The 21464-nt window shown below is 29.0% G+C and overlaps 2 protein-coding genes across 7 annotated transcripts in view; both read left to right on the plus strand.

The window, feature by feature from the left end:
• The first annotated feature begins 515 nt into the window (after positions 1 to 515).
• Positions 516 to 1085, plus strand: LOC128667285 (putative ankyrin repeat protein RF_0381). The gene has a single exon (XM_053736821.1). The coding sequence runs from the start codon at positions 516 to 518 to the stop codon at positions 1083 to 1085; it is 570 nt and encodes a 189-aa protein (XP_053592796.1).
• Positions 1086 to 3637: 2552 nt separating this feature from the next.
• Positions 3638 to 21464, plus strand: part of LOC103576136 (uncharacterized) — a 50048-nt gene continuing 32221 nt past the window's right edge. For 2 of the 6 annotated variants that reach the window (XM_053737051.1, XM_053737056.1), the window contains exon 1: positions 3967 to 4154. Coding sequence is in view for 2 of the 6 variants with exons in the window: in XM_053737056.1 (XP_053593031.1) it covers positions 4149 to 4154 (6 nt within the window). In the remaining 4 variants the exon portion in view is untranslated. Of the gene's footprint in view, positions 3851 to 3966; positions 4155 to 4264; positions 4371 to 21464 lie in introns of those variants that run through there. The other 4 variants (XM_053737054.1, XM_053737055.1, XM_053737052.1 and 1 more) reach the window with 3 other exon arrangements.

The raw sequence follows: 21464 nt of genomic DNA on the forward strand, positions 1-21464 counted from the left end.
ATTTCTCAAAGAGCCCATTTTGCCCCAAATTAAAATTTCTTATTTTTGGAGCATATTGATGACAAACACATAGCAGAAAACTAGAAGTAGTAGAAGGGGTAAACAAATTAAGTATTAAAACTCTTTTTAGGAACCCTTTTTGCCCCAAATTTTCTTCCCTTATTTGAGCCCCTAAAAACTCAGTATTTCCTTAAGTACTCCCTTTCCCCCCTCCCTCGCCGAATTATGACCACGAAGATTAAAGAGTGGGGGAAAAAAGTAATTATCTGGGGTGTTTTTGTCAAAGTCAAAGGTACTATAGATATGATCATTCAAAACCGTTCTTGATCTCGAAACGATCAGTCACACAGTCAATCTCGTCTGAAGACTACAAACGTAAACTCAGCAAACGTTAATAATTTAACTTCAAATTATTACAAAGTGAACAGTGACTATCACAGTAAAGTGCTAAATTTCGTTAACTTGAAAGTTCATTATTTAAAAGTCGACATTTATTAATTAAATCACTCATTACAATGGAATTAATCCGTTTAAAATTCAACTACGCATACGTTTCCAACTTGATTGAACAAGAAGTTATCGAAGATATCAACATAGTGATTCCAATCATGGGTGGTTTAATGCTGCTTCATATAGCAGCTTTTAATAACGATCAAAAATTGGTGGACTATCTGCTCCACAAGGAAGCTGATGTCAATTCCAAAAGTCAGTACTGGGGTACAGCTCTTCATGTCGCTGTTATAATGGAGAACCTGAGTATAATTGAAAGTCTAATAAAATGTGGAGCAGACGTTAATACTCAACTAATTGCGGACTCTGGTTTGATCCATTTCCGGTATGCAGCTGAGGAAAATCATGAAGAAATTCCTGAGTTTTTATTAAAAAACGATGCCAATGTGAGTGCGACGTTGAATACTTATGATTTTTGTTTTGGTAAATTACCATTACAAATCGTTGTTGATCGAAGTAATGAAGAAATGGTAGAGCTACTTTTAAAAAATAATGCTGATCCAAATCTTGATGCTCGTATTTTTGAAACACCACTAATCTGTGCTGCTAAATTGTGCGGCGAAGTTTTATATTGATAATGAAAATTTAGCAGCCGTAAACAGTCGAAAATTTTGTGAATTACGCGATCAGTGTTCAAGCGAAATGGAAAAAATGAAAAAAAAAATATATTTGTACGAGTAATGTTACATTTTATAATGTCTTGTGTAATAAATGTGAACATAAATTAACTCTAAGTTTAAAGTATGTTAGTGATAATATTTTAGATTTGGACATTCAATGGCTTTTTCCACTATACGGTGGAATGATAACGTATCGTTTAAGAAAAGCATTAAGACGGAAAAAATTGTTATTGAATGCTACTAGTTTGACTGATGATATTTTCAATGACATACAACTCCCAAGTACTTTTACAAGAGATATTTTTCAAGTACTAACTAATAAAGATTTGAAAAAATTACAATAAAATATTTTTAATTAATATTATTAAGTTTGTAAAATCATTTGTGATTTTCATTAGCAGTAATGTAAAATTATAATTACTTATTTAGTTTATTTATTTTTAATACATATATTATGTATATGACATCAAATTTTTCACTCATCATATTTGTGTGTAATTAAATCGATTCATTAGTATATTTACTTATTTATTATTTTTTACTATTTATATTGTTTTTTTTTAATTCTTTGAAATAAGAAGTCATTTGTTGTGAAATAAAAAAAAAATTAATTCTAGTTTGGTTTTAAAAATTAATTTTTAGTACATAAATTATTTTTAATAAATTCGTAGTTCATAAGTTGTAATTTAAAATCGTAATTATTAATTTTTTTTATTCATATTTATTGCATATATGTATATTGTATATATCAAGAATAAATAACTGTATTTTTTTAATTTTGTGTAATTGTCCCAATTTATTTTAATATTTAATTATTTATAATTTTAATTACTATTATTTATTTATTTATTTAATACGAATTTTTGCAATTGTTTCTGATTTGAATTTTTTTTTTATTGTTATCGAAGTATTTCAAAATAAAATTAGTAAAGTCAAAGTAGAATAATTGAATAAAAAAAAAAAAAATTACATTTTCATTTCAAACATCACTTTTAAATAAATACTCAAAACCTTTATTTGCAAAATTTTAAGTAGAAATTGGCATGAATGTAGTATAAGTTGATGAATAATAATTAGCGATATCAATTAATTATAAGTCTAAAATTTATTTCAAAATAATTAATTATAAATCACAGTCTCTATTGTCGATTGATTTTTTTAATGATAAGAATTAAGAACGAGCTTGCTGATTATAACCAAGATTTAGAAAACAAGATAGTAAAAGCGGTAAATGTAAAGTCATAATAACGATCCAGCATTCAGCTACACCGGCTTTCATATTCAGTTTTTTAATGAGCATACTGAAATTATTAATTATAACAAACTGTATAAATATTAGATGATAGTAAAGTTAGCGGACATCTGACAATTTTTCTAAATTTAAAATAATAAAATAAAATGTTTATAAAATAAAAATAAAACAATACATGTTTACACAGAAAAAAAAATTATTTGGCTCAAAGTTATTTTTCTTGAGCCAAGAAACTTTTGAGGACATAGAATGGAAACCGAGATTTTCTTGAGGGAAGTAGAAAAATTCCTTAGATTTTAAATCTTGAACAAAGAAAAAATATTTTTGACTCAATAAATCTTCAAAGATTGATTCAACAGTTGAGTTATTTAGTTAAATAATTTAAATTTCTTTCTCCAGATATTTAAGTGTATATGCGATAATTTATAGTTGTTCAAAAACAGGCGATTTTTAATAGATATTTTATTTGTAGAGATGTTTATTTTTCCATATTTTTTTTAAGTACATATTTAGCTATGCAATCATTTCTTTGTAGGAATTTTTTTTTTTTTATAGCAATTATTTTTTATTAACTTCTTAATTTAGTTTTTTAAAAATATGAATACTTTCATATAGACAAAAATTCTTTAGAAATTTTTAAATGTTGACCATATTTTTTTAAGTAATTTATAAATCTAGAGATTTTTTTTTATAAGGACATTTTTTTATTTACTTATTTTACAACACATATTTATAATTTTACATTTTATTATTATACATAAATTTTTAAATATAGCATTTTTTTTTTACAATTTATTATTTTTTCATTTGCATAAAAAAAAGTATACAGATGTTCATTTTTTGAGATTTTTTTATTCCCGATGCTTTACTACCCGAAAAGAATTAATGACCAGCATTGAAGATATATGTATCAAGCTTCTAAAAAAAAGTCGTCGGCTTTATCTCCCATTTTCCGAAAGTTAGTTTAATGTCACGCAGTTGCTAAAAATTAACTCCACGAAAGTTTTATAGATGTCACTATGTAGCCTTTGTGGTTAACTCAATGATTTATATTTAGCATCCCACAATAAGTAATTGCAAATTTTCTTTTTGCAATCGTTTGATGGTTTATGATAGTTTAATTTTATTGTTTGATGGTTATTAGTTTATTTATAAAATAAAAAATAAAAGTTGACCTACAAATAGCCATCCAATGATTGCAAAAAAAAAATACAATTAATCATTATGGGATGCTAAATGTGAGGTACCGGTTAACTCATAACTTACTCTCTAGAAGTTCTAGTAAGACTTTATTTATTGAGTACATTATTGTTGAAATACTGTTGTTTATAAATTGCACTTTAAGCTTGGAAAGACAAAAATAGGAGGTATTTAAGGGTGGGCAGTACTAACCGAATTTTCTAATTTTACTTTTCTAATTACATATTGAATAATTACGTCACTCGAATGATGAAAACTTTCCGCAAAAGTTTGTCTTATACATGTTTTCGGAAGCTATAAAAATTTCTATAATAATAATAATTGATTAATAAATTAATAGAAAAGTAAAATTCAAAAATTCGTTTAGTACGGCCCAGCCTTAAAATGAAGATTCTTTTATAGTTAAGTGGACTGTCTTCAATTCGCGTGATGTTGGAAATACATCAATATGTTTGTAACCGAATAAAATTTTTCAGCTCTTAGTTTGTATGGCTTTATGAATTTTCATATCGAATCGTTTACTTCTAATGAGTTATTAGTGTTGCATATAATAAATTGATCGATTCATGCAAGTAAGTTATTTTATTCCAGTACAATAAATTAATCACTGTAAATTTCGAGATTTTGTTCCTACGTCACTGATATTTTTGTTTCATCTCCGAATTAACTTAAAGTTTTCTAAAGCTAGCTTTCAAATATTAATAAGGTTAAGTAAATAATTTAGTCACTTTAAATGACATGGAAAAAGTTTCTTAAATACTATTTTTGATCATTATTTAATGAAAAAGGTATTCTTATAATAAATTTATTTACTGCTATCAGTTTATTTGTAATAAGATAATTTTGTTTTGCTTATTGGCTAACGTCCCGATTGGGCCACGTGTCAGAAATAAGATAATTATGCACATGCACAGTTAGCTTATATCGTAATCCTTCACAGACTATTTATCTCAAAATTCTGTTTGTATTGTTTGTAACTTGAAAATTGTTTTTAGTAGATTTCTTAATATTAAATATTAATAATAATAAAAAAAAAAAAACATTTTTTGTCAATTTCCAAATAACTTTTGAACGAAATCCGATAGCTCATTTCTGTTAAATGTATCTGAAAGCTCATGAAATTAGATTCAATTTTCATTATTTAACTGAGCATTTCGACAATTGTTTCAAATAAATTAATAACTGAAAATTTCTAAAAAAATTTGAGAAAAAAAAAATTTCTACAGTTTCAACTCTCAATATTCTTTGAGTAATACGTTGCAGGTTAATTTCGTTCATCGCATTTTCTAGCTAATAAAAAAAAGCTTCAATCATACTAATGAGACTTTATCTAAATGAATCTTGATAATCATGTCGTACAAATTAATACTTAAATTTTGATAGTTTATTTAAACTATTATGATTCAGACTTTATATCATAAATTTTTTATTACAAGAAATCTACTTCCATTTCAGCTGCCGAATGGCTTTTTTTTTTTAAGTTAATGAAAAAGTTTCAGGAGAATATTTTTTCAAAATTTATTTTCCGTAAAAATTTCGAGAGATTTTGATGAAGTTTACTCGATATGTTGTGATTGAAAATTTACATCGTTTAAAATACAAAATTAGTTACTTTTTATTGTAACGAAATAGCTGCATTTCTCGATTACACGAGATTTACTGAACGTCAAAATTATGTAAATTTCAAATTTACGATGAGTTGATGATGATTTATTTACTCCTTTATTCATTTTATTCATTTAAATATTTTATGAACTGCGTCCTTCGTTTTAACAATATTAACGAATTAATTATAATAAGCAAATGTGCAAATAAGTATTGAAGCTACATAATTTGTTAATTTGAGTGTAACCAGTGGTAGAAAATCTCGATTATTGAATACTCTTATAGTTAAATTAGTGTGCTAGTTAATAAATGTTATTGCAATGATTGCAGTCAACAGATATACGGAATGATTGTTTTATCAATATGCTCCAGTCAGTATATGACAAATTTAACATTTTAAACAAGTTATATGGATACGAAAAAATTGTATTCAAATTTGGTATCGTAATATGATGTTAACTTTTGTGATACGTACTCTCATATGATGTCACGTAATCAATTAAATTTTACGCACATTCTATGTTGTATTTTTATCACATTGTCACGTGATATACTCTTTAGGAGTTTGACCGATTTCTTCTTTAGTCAAATCAATTTTTGAAGTTATAAAAATTGGTTTGTTTCAAGAAAATCATTTTTATTAAATTAAAATCTCTAATTAATTATGAAGAATTGCTTACGCGTTTATAGTAAAGTTTTTTAGGTTTGACCGTTATTAAAACAATATTCGATTTAATATTATATTGTATTTGAATTAAGGCTCAGATGTACTTAATTGAGAATTAAAAAATTGTCGCATCCAAATCTGGATTTAATTAAAACTCTTCAAACTTTTAGTTTGACAACTTTCCATGTTAATGAAACAAAATTAGTTTCCTTTAATACCTAGCGTGTTGTACAAGGGAAAAAAATCCATGTAAGCTTACGATGCTAACATCGTAATTCGTTCTATTGATTATTGTAGTGGTGGACTAGACTTTTAAAATCATAATTTTCACGACGTAGCGTTGAAAATTTCATTTCAGAAATAATACTTCAGACAAATAATACGAAATCTTAAGATCTTTAATATAAATAATGATGTGAACATCGTAAAATTTGAAGAAAAATTTTAAATAAAAGAATAAAATAATAATCTTTCGGCAGTTGGATTCGGGCCCGAGTCCTTGGGAGCGCGAAGTGTCCGACACCTCGGACCACTCGGCCACCGAAGGGCCTACAAGTTTAGATTGTTTTTAAGATCTATATGAACGATTTGAATAATCAGTCATAAGTCACGAGAGCACCTCTTACGGAAGACGCAGTTACTATTTAAAAATTATGATGTAACATCGTAATTTTTATAGCTTCTATCGTATTATAACAGAGGCAACACTGTAATATTTATTTTATTCAAAAGTTTATAGAAAGATATAATATATAAAGATAAATATAGTTTTTGAATTGTAATTATTATTTTATTTTTTTTTTACGATGGTAAATTGTAATTTTCGAAGTAATTTTAATCCTAAAAGTCTTCGTTAAAATTACAATGTTAAATAGTAAAAAATATAACTTACATAGTAAATTTTGGAATAAGACATTTAAAAATTGACGCTAATAAAAGTCTAGTCCACGATTATGATGTTAACATCGTAAATTTTAGTGGAATTTTCTTTCCGTGTATAAGCTAACGAGTTTTTGGGAAAGAGAATCCGATGAAGTTGTAAGAATAATTTCGCATAATTATTTATGATATATGGTAACTGAAACAAGAAACATAAACTCTACTTTATTGCAAATTTTCTAAATTTTTTAAGAAGACTGCATGAATTGTCGTACCAAAAAAATAAAACAAAGGGCCATGTGACAACCGAAATAGAAGTAGATTTCTTATTATTCGTTTGTTATCTTTCAAGCCTTTTGATGAAAAGTAATAAAAAAATAAATTTTTGCAAATATTTTTTACGAGTTTTAATCCTATTAAACTGTATAAAGAAACAGTCCACATTATAAGTTGAATAACAGAACGTAAAGCTAATAAAGTAAGATTTAAAAATCTTGAATGAAGACGCACTATGAGTTTTGGTTTCACAGTTATTCTTTGATAAATCAACAAAACATGGAGACTAAATAAGAAGCACGAACTCCATATATACAAATAGCCTCTAAGAATAAAAAAGTGTTAGTGTTCCATTTGTACCCAAATGGCGAGGAGTTAAGGCGGTAGTTTCAAATAGAATGAATAGATATTAAATCAAACTCAACGAATGAATTGATGAATGAAAGGTTACATAAATAAATAAGTAGAATAAAATAAATGAATGATCTAAAAGTAATGAATAAAATGATGTAAATAAATTAATTGGTTAAAAAAAAGAAATTAAATTAAATCAACAAAACTTAAAAAAAAATCTGGGCGTCGGTTGACCCTGCGGGCCAGCCCCAAAACTTCCCGCTGTTTTCGACCTCAAAGAGCTCGAAAACATTAGTGTAGATATATTTTCGAGCTCTTCGAGCTCGAAAATGCTATCGCACGCAATTGTTTTTTTACGATCTTTTCAAGCTCTAACAAGTTACCTGTTATGCTGAAGTTTGAAAATTTAAGAATCGAAAATCATCAATGAAGCGGTTTTTAAAATTTAGTTCCTGATTATGTTCAGTAAAATAAGTGTATTGAGGCAGAAATCAATGTCAGGGATCAAAATCAAGATTTAAATAAGTTTCGACTCATGTAAGAAACAATAAAATATGAAATATCCGATAAAAATATTAAAAACTACGTTTTATCGATTTTTTTGTTGATAATGTGATTTAAACTAAAAAGCAAGTTCGATGACATTATATGATCAAAAGAAACCATAAAAAAGATGAGTTGGTATGATATCAGGCACATTTTAGTACGTTATATTATGATTTATCCGGAAAAAATAACATAAAATGTTATTTTTTTAACTTTTCAACGCCGATATCTTTTTAACTAATCAATCGATTTTGATAGTTGACGTGGCAATCGGCGCGTTTTATTGAATTCTAGAGCTGATTAAAATTTGAAATCGATCGCGTCAGTCGTTTTGAAAATATTTAGAAAAAAACGTTTTTCACCATTTCTTTCTCTCGCGATAACTCTCGAATGAATTATCCGATTTTGATGTTTGAGGTGGCAATCGACGTGTTTTATTGAGTACTAGAGCTGATCAGATTTTGAAGTCGATCGTATAAGTCGTTTATGAGAAATTAATAAAAAACTAAAAAAAAAATTTTTTTTTTGTCGTAATTCGCAAATATTTTCGAGTCTATTCGATCAAATAATCTGAAATTTTTAGGAAAGTTGATGGCCAACAAGCTCTTTCGATTGCCACCTCAACCATCCAAATCAATTCATTAGTTCAAAAGTTACAAAGAGTTTACACACACACACACACACACACACACACACACACACACACACACACACACACACACACACACACACACACACACACACACACACACACACACACACACACACACACACACACACACACACACACACACACACACACACACACACACACACACACACACACACACACACACACACACACACACACACACACACACACACACACACACACACACACACACACACACACACACACACACACACACACACACACACACACACACACACACACACACACACACACACACACACACACACACACACACACACACACACACACACACACACACACACACACACACACACACACACACACACACACACACACACACACACACACACACACACACACACTCGGACATCATTCTGAAAATAGTCAGAATAGCTTCCTAGGACCTTAAAACGTCGACATCTGATGAAAACTCGATTTTCGAAAATCGGGGTGAAAACAATAACTTCCCGAAATTTTTGAAAATCGTAGATTTTTTTAGCGGGAAGTTAAAAATTTTTAATTGTTTCAATCTTAACTGTATAACTTCCGTTTTCTACAGTTTTTATTCTTTACATATTTACATTACATAGTCTTTAGGTTACGTTGCAAGCAATTTTAAGTCCCTATTTTCTTGAGTAAATATTTTTCATATATTTTTAACAAACTACTCTAAACTTTTTCGGACTATGTTTTTTTGGCCATCTTTTTCGTTTTTCTGTTCCATGTATCTCACTATTAGCTATCTATTCCCATTTCTTTTTCCATACTTGTTTTGCAATCACGGAGTGTATTTTAGTGAGCAAGATTGCAGACAGGGGCAGTCTGGTGGCTATATGGAGCGAATCCCACAGATCAATGCATTATATCAGCTTGTGAAAAATAATTCATTTGCTCTCTGTAGGATTCGAACCTGAGCCTGGCCAGTACTCGCGTTCGAAGACAAGTGTTATCCACTCGATCACAAGTACTGGTTACCTAAACTTATTTATATGAATAAATATTAAATATTGATGCAATTAATAATATAATTCACTCAAATAAATAATATTTTTAAACTTACAGTTTCTCTACAAGAAAATAAGTTACTTGTTAAATAATGATTAATTAAATAGAAGGTAATAATTTTAGTAATGAACATTTAAAACAAGATTCTTTTAAAATATAATTTGTGTTACAAGCTTGGAAGTTTTTTTTAAAGTTTTCATTTTTTTTCTTCTCAACTGATTTCTCTTATTAAAAGTTTTACCAAGAAAATAGAGCTTCATAGTTATAAAAATCTATTATTTCTTTTGTTATTTCAAGCTGATGAACCGCACATCCAACTAACGATAGTGTTGGTAGAATTTTTTCAACTCTGTTTAATATTTTATAAATTAACCTATGACTCAGCCCCACTCTACCAACAACGTCCAAAAAAGCAGCTTCTAATTGTACTGTCAATTGGCATAAACCATCACTAGCTCGCGATAATCCTCCGTATTTTTCCATTAAATCAATGAAACGGTCTCGGCAATGTGACTCATCATTAGATGATTGAAGATTTTTTAAGCACAATAGAACACACTTAGTTTTAAGTTTTCTAGCAATATAACCAGCCATGTATGCTTGAGCTTCTCTGCTTGTGGACACAACGTCATAGTCATGATCTTGCATACATTCTTCTGTTGTAGAAGTAGTTATCTCCGGTTCCGTAGTTGCATCATTTAGGTTATTTTCACTCATAGCACTGCCATTGCTATTCTCGGATGAATTATCTTGCCAAATTGCATCAAGTGGTACAGCGTTCTCAAGCATTTGGTCAATTTTTTCCAACCACTCCATTCGTGGTTGGTGAGACATTTCTAATGAGTCTTAAGTTTTCATTAGGGTTTAAAGTAATCCAACTCCAGTTACATTTGAACCTTTTGGAAGTTTGATCATAGCATTGCAGCAATAGAAACGAAAAATTTGACCAAAACTGCTGGGGAGTTGGATGATCATTGGCACCACAACAGTATCTCATAACTGAAAACAATCTCTATGAAGAAATAATAATATTAATAATTGTAATAATAAAAATGTGAGCATTTAATAGATAGAATTTTTTAGACTATTACCTCAAGATTTTCGTCATGTTACACAGAAAAAAAGAATTTCTTGGCGTAAGAAATATTTTGTATTATAAATTGAAGACAAAAATTTTTCTTGGCTCAGGAATTTTTTGCTCGCCTAAAAATTTTTTTTCTTGTTACAAGAAAATTTTTTCTCACCCCAAGAAAATTTTATAATACAAAAAATTTCTTGGGTCAAGTAAAAATTTTCTTAGAACAAGAAAAAATTTTTGGCGCCAAGGAATCATTTTTTCCTGTGTAATTTAAAACTCGATGTAGAGCTAGAAGATACAGGAAAATTTTTTTTTGATTTGGATTTTGGAGTCACCTTGTTTGATATTGAGTTTTTTGGAGTAGAGCTTCTCGGAATTGATTTTCTTAATACTGGATTTTTAAGAGTCAAATTTTGTGGAGTTGTTACTTTTGAGACTGAATTGTTTGGTGTAGAATTTTTCGTTGTAGAGTTTTTTGGAGTTTTAAAGTTTTTTGGAGTTATAGATTTTTTTGGAATCGCTTTCTTTGAGCGTTAGTTTTTTTGAGCGGAAATTATTGGAGTCGCTTTTTTCATCTGCATTTTTAGGATTGGAGTTATTTGGAGTCACTCCCTTTTAAACTAAATTTTCTGAAATTGAGTTTTCCAGGATAGACACTTTGGGAGTTTTTGTGTTAGTAAACATTTTTTCCCAATCTTCTAAAAACTTCAGTAAAGTCAAAATTGTCTGTGTTTTAGAAAAAAGGAAAATAATTATTAATGGGAAGAATACATAGATAAAAAAATTTTGGAAAGTGTTCAATAGAAGTAACAATTGAAAGCATTGATAACCAATAGTATGCATAGAAGTTTCACAAAGCGTTTAAAAGTGTTGCGATAATATGAAAAATTAATTGTTAATGTTGTTCTTAATTTATCATCTCGTGCCAGCATCGATCATGGGTGATTTTTGTATTATTATTATTCTCATACGATTTGATTTCTTTAACTCTTTATCCATTAACAAAAATTTGCAAATCCACTGAAAATAGGAATAATATTTTTTATTGATTCAATCAATTTGTGATGATGTCGATGACTCAGTGATACAGTATTGACCGAAGGCAACATACGATTTAAATGATTGAATCCATTGTCAGTTGTGTAATCATTCTGTAAATCATTGAAATTAAATTAAATTTAATATTTAATTATGATTTGTTATCTTAAGTTAGGGTTTAATTGAAAAGCAAATGAGAAATTAGTAATACTTATTCAAGATTGAATAAGGAGGCACAAAAGCGTAAAATATAAATTTCAAAAAATATAAACTCAATTTGAAAGCGAAATAATACCTGAAAGAAAATTAAAGCGTTTCCAAATATTTTCAATATTTATATCTATTGTATTAATTGCAATACACAGAAAAAATGATTTACTTGAAACAAGAAACTTTTCAGAAAATCCTAGGTTGCTTTGGAGCAAGAAAATATTTTACGGAGACTCAAGAAAATTTTACTTCAACCAAAATTATTTTCGTTTTCCTAAATATTTTCTTGAGTCAAGAAAATAACTTCTTCAATGAAGAATTTTTATCTTTCTCTGTATTATAAGTATAGTAAGTATATTAAAATATTTAATCATTGGCTCCAGAATTTTTTAAAACCTTTTATTTTATATTTTTTTTTATTAAAAAAATTGATATTTTAAACCCGAAAGATATAATGAAGCAAATTAGTGATTAGATAAAAAAATATAATCAATTTTTTTTTTTTTTCAAGTAAGAAATAATACAGATATTTCGTAAGGTAAGAGACCCAGTACCTGATTAGGGGGCTAGTACCTGCTCACTCCATGTATTTGTACATCTATATTTACCAAATTTTACTAAATATATCTATACAAATACATGGAGTGATCAAGTACTAGTTTCCTGATCAGGTACTGAGTCTGTTACCTCGATCTGTAAATAAAGATGAATTCTAAGTGAACCTTAAAAAAAGTTAATTTTTGATAACATGAGCTTAATAAATTATGCAGGATAATTCTTTTTTAGAAAAAGAAAAATTTTATACAAAAACTCTTGTATTAAAGTATTCACAGTAAATACTATTGCCATATGAAAATTTGTAATTAATTCTATCATTTAAGTTATATTCTTCATTACCTTTTTTTGTTCACAAGTATCCTTAAAGTATAGTGAGCTCTTAGCATCGTGCGAAGTCATAGCTTGAATGCCATCATCAATTATTTTGATAAATTTCTCAATTGATTCTGAGCTTTCAAATTTTTTGTTTCTATTTTCTCATTAAAAATCGTCATTGCACAACGAACGAGTAGGGGAGAGTAGGGTCAATTGAACCAAAAATACTTTGACATTTTTTTTTTATGTGAATAAAAGCAAAAAGATATTTTTTTTTTGACGAAATTAAAATTTATTATATAGACTATCATTTCTCGTAAGCACATAACTTGACAAATGATAAAAATTGTCAATAAATACGAAATTGTACAACTGCATCAAATGGTTCAATCGTCCCCTTTGTGGGGGCAATTGAACCAAGAGTATTAGAACCACAAACGAATGACTTTAATGGATAATTTACTATTCATTACAGCTTAAAACTAAAATTACAACACTTCTAATAATATTTATTATTTTATATAACATTATATGTTAAAACAATCACTTTAAAAACTTCTGTCAATATAATTATTTTTTTTCTTGGTTAGTTTAGCTTGTTTTCACATTTGGTCAAGATGCGCGCGCATGTCTGATGCTCACAGTGTGATTCGTGTGGTTCAACCGTCCCCGAGAGTACTGGTTCAATTGACCCCATATAATTTTATTGAAATAATTAGTTTAAAAAAAAAATATCCAAGAACTATTTTGCTAGAAGTAAAGCTAGAAATTTATGACTAATATATGTAAGAAGGTATTATAAAAAAAATTTTAAGATTTCATTTGAAAACTAGCTGACCCGGCAGACTTCGTACTGCCTCAATCGATTGTAGAGCAAAACAAAAAAATCAACTCTGTTTAAGTTCCCACTATATAAAATTGATGTATTACCGTACGATGGATGGTGTGGCTCAATAAGTTATAGATCAAATTGAACGGAATATAGTATAGTGCCGGATAGCTCAACTGGTAGAGCACTCGGTGCGATACCGACATGGTCTGAGTTCGATTCCCAGTTCGGGCTATCTATATTTTTCTCAATTTATCTATAAATTGTCTTATTGAGAAGGTTTGCATGATTTAGGTTTCCACTATATATTAAATTGGTGTAATACCATACGATGGACGGTGTGGCTCAATAAGTTATTTTGAACCTCTGATTTTTTTTATCTTCCAGCATAGGTTGAAAGAGGCCTTCATGATTTTTTTCAAATTTTTTCCTCCAACCGTTTTCGAAATATCGAATTTTAAAAAATGAAGAGATTTTTCTATCAAATGCCTGTAACTTCGTGAAAAAAGGGTTAAACAAAATTTTTAAAGAGTCAAAAAATGATTGTTTTTAGATTTCTTTTCGATAAAAAATATCAAAAAAATTTTTGAATCACGCTTCTGTTGAAATTTTAACTTTTAAGTATAAACTGTCGATTTACAAAAAACACGTACTGATCGATTTCCCTCATAATTTTTTCACAGCAAACTGTCACCTATTCTACAACTTTTCCAGCTATGCTCATAATGGGACAACGATGGGATTTATTTTTTTTATAGATTTTTTAAATTTCATATTCCACTTTATTTTTAAGAAAAATGTCTTAAAATAATAGCATGCTCGGAATTGACTGTTAATAATTATCTGACACACAACTATCATCAAAATTTTCTTCCACAGTAAAATTATTACTAATTAATTTATAAATAATAATTTTATTAATAATTATTTTTTTTTGTCGCCTGCCGAAAGTGAAACAAAAGAAATAATGTCGCGAAGCCGACCAAGTTGTTATTATTATGTTTTGTGACTATTCAATTTGGTCGGGTTCGCGATCACTTTTTTTTAGTTTCGGAACGCGACATTAAATCCTCCAACGACGTATTCTGTGCTCCAACGCACACACGCACACTATTTTGATAGATATGATTGAATTTAAACTTTGTATAGCGGTAAGAAAGTGTAAATTTACTTTTTGACGTTAGGAACACATCTACATTTCTTAGATAACAGTGAGTGCTTGTAATTTAATATGAACTTTATATAATAGCAATAAAGCTCAAATTGATTCTACGTTTTAGTTAGAAAACGTTTGTATGTGAAAAAGAAAAGGGCTGTTTTTAGGGTTTTCCCGACAATTATTCGATTTTTTCTCGCCGTAAGAACCATCCTTGGACTTCAACGAACATTTTAAAAAAAGAATTGGCTAAATTGGTCCAGGCGTTGTTGAGTTATGCGCTTACCAACACATTTTGCGATTCATTTTTATCTTATAGATTAAAAAATTATTAAACAATTTGCCAAGAGCTGAAATCAAAGATTAGATACCTAAAAACACAAAAACTTGAATTTTTTAAAATTAAATCATCATATTGGTTCAAAATTTTGGTCAGACTGAGGTTTAGTGTATTGAAATATAATTCCATGAGGACGACCTATTTTTATATTTTTTTCGATTTTTTAAGCTTACTGGTTCAATTGCCCCGTGGTTCAATTGACCCCACTCTCCCCTACAACTTTTAATATTACAATTTATTCAGTATGATCCAAAGCCATTAAAAAATTATCGTCATACCTGATAAGCCATTGGAACAGACATTTTTTGATAGAGTTTAGGATCTAAATGAGCAGGTGTCAGTTTGTAAGCCATTGTCGAATTAGGTTTTTCATATTGCTCTACCAGCAAAAGAAATTCCTATTATTTTTTTTTGACTACTCCTACAGGTGTCTATTAGAAAATAACATTACTTTAATTATTGGAATATAAATAATCATTAAAAATTGGACATGCATTATTTTAAACCTCACTAGTTATCACATATAAGACAGCTTTTCAACGTTATTTATGTAACTTAGTTAGAAACTATTTAGCTTTTCATGTAAAAGCTCTATGCTAAATTAATGGAAAAATGAATTCAATAATTACCTTAAATTTATCTAATTCAACCAATCCGTTTCGAAAACATTTTACTAAATGTGGGAAGTCTGATATCTTATATAATCTGCGGCTAGAGTCACACGGATGTTCACAACTGATGTTACTTGTGTCAATTCCTAATTTCTTCCAAACTTCTCTATTCCATTGAGCAGCGTCAGTTACTAGAGAATTCACACGAAAACCAGAATTTTCTACAAGTATAATGCATTCTAAAAATAACTTATGAAGAACTTCACTAGTTATAGAATTTTTAGTGACAAAGCATCCTAAAAATTGAGCAGAAGTTCTCCGATACGGTACAAACATAAAAACGAGAGCGTGATCTCCAGGAACGTCACTATCAGATTCGAATGTATACTTTCCAAAATCAACAAAACCGGTATACTCAGCTATTTTTTTCTATTGAACTCAATATTTTCCATAAGTTTAACCTCATCGGCTGATATTTGGCCAATTTTATCTTCAGGTGCCATTGATTCTCCTTTTTTCCGTAGGATTTCAAACGTTTCAGGTAAAAATCCAAAAATTGACGAACTAATTTTTTGTATATACTTCGATAACGTGTCAATAGTTGGTAGAGGAATTATATTTCTTGCTCGTATCATATTGTACGTAAGAGTGCTTTTCATTCGTATGAGAAGACATTCGAAAATCCATTCAATTTCATACCTTCTGGCAGTTGGACCCTTCTTTTGGGAGTTTTCAAAGCACATTCTCACTGTTATTTGTTGTTGTTGTTTTGGGAGCAAAGAAAGTTTTTTATTAAATTGGCCTTCGTACACAGTTTTTGTTTTTCTTTGAATACTACGTAATTTTAATGCAGATAATTGCAGCTGAAATAATTAAAAAAACTTATTAACAAAAAAAATGAACAATTTTCAGTAATAATAAAAAACGTTATTATCAACGTAGCAGTTGAAAAATACTCAATATCAATGATAATTTTAAGTTTGGATTCTGTGTAAGAATGAGAAATAAATTATTGAGTAAATTACAACGATAATAATAACTTTTTGTAAAAAAAACTGACTAAAAAATTAATTATACCTGTTATTGAATACGTTTTGGTTTTTTACAGTCCTCAATTGGTAGCTTTAGAAGTTTTTCTTTTCATTTTGTTCTCAGTATTAAGGATTCGAACTTTTTCTACTTTTTGTAAATTTAAACGTAGTTTTTGACATTCTGACATCTCGGACAAGCTTGGCAACGATTGTATTTGTCAGTCACGTCAGCATGACATTTTAATGAATAACTAGTTTTAAAAAATTGACCAATTATTTATTTAGTTCATATTAACTTCTTCGATATTTCAATATCCTTGTACTTTATAAAGTAATTACGAAAACGATTCAATTCCATAGAATACCTTTTTTCATCAAATCCAGTTCCAGTGCATAATTTTTTTTGTTCCATAGATTTTAAACATTCGATTAAATCAATAAAATCATTGACTGACTTTATTTGTCCATCAATTTCTTTTTTATAATTTTCTAAAAATGTAACCTTATACGTCCGATTAATTTTTGTAATTTTCAAAACAATTTTCTTTTATTCATAAAATTTTATAACATACAATGAGCCACACGAACAGCAAAATATCTGTTAAGGAAAATCTTAGTGGGGAGAATAATGCGTGCGCCGACTAAGGTGACGAATATGGAGGAGCAGATAAGAAAATTTTAGGCCCGAGAAAAAAGAAAAATCTCGCTCTCTTCTGGCTGCAATCATCAAAGTGTGAATAAGTTCTTTTTTACAATGAAGAAAAAAAAAGGAAAAGTGTTAGTATAAGTACTTCATCATGTATTCACTCAGGAAAACCAGGTATAATTAAAATATTAAATAAAATTAAAAACATTTAGTTTAGTAATACATGAATTATAAAATTAAAATTCGAACACGTGTTATTTAAAAATTAAGTATTAAGTAAAATTTTGAAATGTTCAGTTTAGTAAGATCCGAATTAAAAAATTAAAATTCGAACATATTTAATGTAAAATCAAAATAGTAAATATAATTTTTCAATTGTGTAATTAGAGTCGGCTGTTAGCCACCTAATGTTTTTATTATTAAGTGTGAAGAACTGATTTAAGGGTGAAGGGGGCCAAAACGTGAAAAAAAACGCTTTTTTCATGAATTTTTTTTTGGCGTATAGATTGAGCCACTTTATTAAAACCTTTTGAACATTAGTAAGTTTATATTCAACAACATTAGATAATTTTTTTAGGTAATAGTATTTGCAAACAAGCCGGTAATGGAGCTTTTTCCAGAACGTCTTTAAAAAAACATGATTTGTGGTGAGCAGTGTATCTCAGCTGGAAATTATCTCAAAAAAAAAAAAAAAAAAAAAACATTGAAATTTAATCAAAGCATTATTAAAACCTCCTCCCAGCGTTCCCTGATAATTTTTTTTTTCATTTCTTCATTTTTTGTGGTCATTTTAAATAAAAACTATCATTTTTTTATGAAAATTCGCGTCATTTTGAGGGTGGGAAACCCCCTTCATGTAAAGAAATATTTTAAAACTCAACGTTGGGGAAAGATTTTTTATATGTAGAAAGTGTGTACTAAGTTTAAAATGAATCGGTAATGTAGTTTTAAAATAGCAGTGCTCACGGACTTTGAAAAAGTAGTTTCGAGAAAAATGAGTTTAAAATTTTAGATGCTAAAAAAATAAAAAAAAACAAAAATTTTTTTTTTTTTTAACTTACACTGAATCATCGATTCCAGCTCCATAAAGTAGAGTTCCTGCAGCAGTTTCGATGTCTTCAGCCTCTAGTTTCTGAGAAGACCGATTAGTTAATAACTTTAAGATTTTTGCTCTGATCGACTTCAAATTTGGAGACAATATTCTTAAAATGTGTAGCTATAAGAATATGGAAAAAAAAATTCGATTTTTAGCCCTCCCCCCCCCCCCCCCCCCCTTTGAATAACGTATTGAAAATTGTATAACTGACAACGATCTTGTCCTTATCTCAAACAGTGTTATTACAGAATAATCTTTCAATCTCAACAACTTTGTAATTGAGTTAACAATAGAGATAAAAATTAAAATTTAAAGATCGTATTATGATTTTTAAAAAATAAACCTATCCTCCTTAATAAGAGATCTCTGGGGTTCCCGGTCTATAGGCTTCAGCTTGGGCCAAATACCCACAAAAACATAATTTATGTCGATTTCTGACATAACATAACAAATAAAATTAAATTGCATTCAAGGTTTTAACTCATTAAAGAATAAAAAAAAAATTCATTTTTTTTTAATAAATAGCAAAATTATATATTGTTTTACCGATACGATAAGAGAAAATAATTTTTATTTACTTAAAATAATTTTTTGTGACAGACACTTGAAATGTATGATATTTAGCGTTTATAACCGGCAGCTGAAAGTATTACATAAGATAGCTGGTAAAAAAGATACTTAATCGTTCTAATAGTGACGTCATCAACGGATCAAAAAATATTTTTTGGCTACATGTGCGATAGGAAACGACCAAAAAATATCAAAATAACTCAACGAGCCATCGTGTGACAACATTTATCACCATATTAATTCGTACACTTACCGACTTCTCTTTCATTTTCAAAAAATTCTCAAAACAATCGTACCAAATAAATAAACGCGGATTTATAACCTGCCATTTATAGGCACTAACTGTAGTACATTTCAAATATCTGTCACAAAAACTAATGTATTTATCTAGTACAATCGAGTCTAAGACGCTCGTGTGTTGGTACCCTGGCCTTCGGCTCGGGCACCAATCTTCACACCTCGCGTCTTAAACACGATCGCACTCGATAGATAAATTACTATTTTTTATTCTATTTATCTTTTAGCATTCTTACTTACTTGTGGTGCCTTAAAAAATCCTGGGCTTTTTAGATTTAATTTACTCCGTCTTTTTTTTATCAGCCGCACTTCCAATATTACAATGTTTAACAGCACATACTCTTCCCATTTTTTATTTTTTTATAAAAATAGAACTTCCAAAATTATTAAAAATATTTCATGAGATTTTTAGACACATTCGTTATTATTTACTTACGAAAATTGCGGTTAAAATATTTACTAGCTCACTTCACATGTATTTACAATACTATATTCACGCCAATACAAAAGGAATATTAGCGACGCTAGTGGTGAAAAAATGAAACCTAACATGTACGATTTTAGTGGGCAGCATGGAGACTAGAGTAGCAACTAAATTGCTACAGATCACCCGTCAAACAGGCAATTTTTGCCTCAACTGACTGTAGTTTGCTGCAACGACCCTGTTAAAAAATTCTCCCCTCTATTTCATTAAAAAGGCAGTCCTTACTTCCCTTTCATACTAAATTCGAGCCCCCCTAATCCTCGTACAGAGACATCTACAGAGGACTGTAGAACTACTTCACGGTGAGTTCTTTCCCATGTTACGCGATAGCCCAAGTTTGGGCTCCTCTACTCTAGTCTCCATAGTGGGCAGATTCTGATAATTCTCCCGTTTGAGTTCGTGCTCCTTATATAGTCTCTATGCAACAAAAGATGATTTTTCTCCTAAATTTTGGAAATTTCAAATACCTACCCGGTTAAAAAAAATTATATTATGATCCGTATAAGATTATGCACTAGCAAAATATTGTTTTTTATGTTAAAACAAAAATCCCTGCCAAGCTTGAGCTCTTAGTTCCAATCGTAAGTTCTTTCCATTTGATTTCCAAGATTTCCCATTTAAAATACATGTAAATCAAATTACTTTTTTTTAACTTTCTAATACTCAGCTGAGTTTTATGATATCGACGCGGTTTTAGTCGCAAATTGTAATGCATTTGGTGTTCTTCAAAAGTGCCCGTAGTTACTTAGCTGTAATTCCAGCTGTTGCACTTGTGTCCGCTGCGGAAGTCATTTTTCCTATGAAATTGGCCTTTATTGGCTTGCAGAACGTAAATCAACATATGCACACCAAAAATTTTAATAGAAATTTAATAGAAAATTTTAATTCCTTCATAAAAAGCCCCATGAGTCAAGTTGCTAAAATCCATAGTTTCCGGGTTATAGTGATTTTAATAATTTAAAAAATAAAATATCGATTGTCACTTTTTTTTTCAATATTATATTTTTCAAATTATTAAAATTCCTATAACCTGGAAACTATGGATTTTAGCAACTTGACTCATGGGGCTTTTTATGAAGGAATTAAAATTTTCTATTAAATTTCTATTAAAATTTTTGGTGTGCATATGTTGATTTACGTTCTGCAAGCCAATAAAGGCCAATTTCATAGGAAAAATGACTTCCGCAGCGGACACAAGTGCAACAGCTGGAATTACAGCTAAGTAACTACGGGCACTTTTGAAGAACACCAAATGCATTACAATTTGCGACTAAAACCGCGTCGATATCATAAAACTCAGCTGAGTATTAGAAAGTTAAAAAAAAAGTAATTTAATTTACGTGTATTTTTAATGAAAAATCTTGTAAATCAAATGGAAAGTACTTAGGATTGGAATTAAGAGCTCAAACTTAGCAGAGATTTTTGTTTTAGCATAAAAAACAATATTTTGCTTGATGAGCAACGAAAAAAATACTTTCGCCGGAAACGAAGTACCCTATTATACCACTAACGCAACAAATTGAAGGAACAGAAAAATTTTATAAAATTTTTAGTGATTTTTGGAATGCTGTAATTTTGTAAAAAATAATGGTAGCGA

The sequence above is a fragment of the Microplitis demolitor genome, chromosome 2 (genome assembly GCF_026212275.2).
Source record: "Microplitis demolitor isolate Queensland-Clemson2020A chromosome 2, iyMicDemo2.1a, whole genome shotgun sequence".
NCBI lineage: Eukaryota > Metazoa > Arthropoda > Insecta > Hymenoptera > Braconidae > Microplitis > Microplitis demolitor.

Excerpts from the sequence above, each read along its gene's own strand:
- LOC128667285 (XM_053736821.1), top strand. The coding sequence starts at position 516 with ATGGAATTAATCCGTTTAAAATTCAACTACGCATACGTTTCCAACTTG.